The 721-nt window shown below is 40.5% G+C and overlaps 1 protein-coding gene across 1 annotated transcript in view; it reads left to right on the top strand.

Moving 5' to 3' along the window:
* LOC119594317 overlaps positions 1 to 721 on the top strand; it is a 78990-nt gene that overhangs the window by 74593 nt on the left and 3676 nt on the right. Inside the window, exon 4 of the mRNA XM_037943376.1 lies at positions 611 to 718. Coding sequence (XP_037799304.1) covers positions 611 to 718 — 108 coding nt within the window. The remainder of the gene's footprint in view (positions 1 to 610; positions 719 to 721) is intronic.

Below are 721 nucleotides of genomic sequence, written 5' to 3'. Positions count from 1 at the left end.
CTTTAGATTCGCTTTCATCATATTTACCAGAATATACCTAACAGCCAAATGGATTTAGCTCCAGTGGGTTATAATTCCAAAAACAACAAAGCCATCTTTCAAGGTAAACACTTGCATAAGCAAACAATGCCCGAGAAACAAATGCAGAAGTTACCCTTGCAGACATAAACTCCATTACGTACGATAACATTCCTCTTCCGGTACGATATTCAAACTTTCAAGGACGTAGGATTCAGTGGCGGTAGAGATGTACGATAATTTTAGGGAAATGACACATATCGCACATTACTCTGATCAATGCTTGTGAAAGGAGCGTCAGTTGTTAATTTGTAAAGACTGCTTCGTAAAAAAATGCACAGAACTAAATCATTTTTTGAGAGAACAATGCATGAAACACGCCAACAATGAAATCTAAATCCCGTACGTTTTGACTCCACATCACGATTTTACAATTCTTTCCTCTCACCTATCATAGATAAGCATTTTGTCAAATTTCTCGCGCGAAAAAAAAAATCCACATCCTTTTAGCAGAGTCACATACCACAAAAGACAAAAATACAATCTACCTGTATTTACTTTAACACTTTATCTGCGCATCTTCCCTTTCCAGGTCACGGGCTGGGTCAGTCACAGGGACGAGTGGCCAGTGACATTTCAGACCTGGAGGACGTGAACGTTGCTGTTGCTCTCCGTTGGTCACCCGCGCCCTTCGTCATGGGTA

Source organism: Penaeus monodon, chromosome 33, assembly GCF_015228065.2.
Source record: "Penaeus monodon isolate SGIC_2016 chromosome 33, NSTDA_Pmon_1, whole genome shotgun sequence".
Lineage (NCBI taxonomy): Eukaryota > Metazoa > Arthropoda > Malacostraca > Decapoda > Penaeidae > Penaeus > Penaeus monodon.
This window is presented reverse-complemented; position numbering and strand designations above follow the sequence as displayed.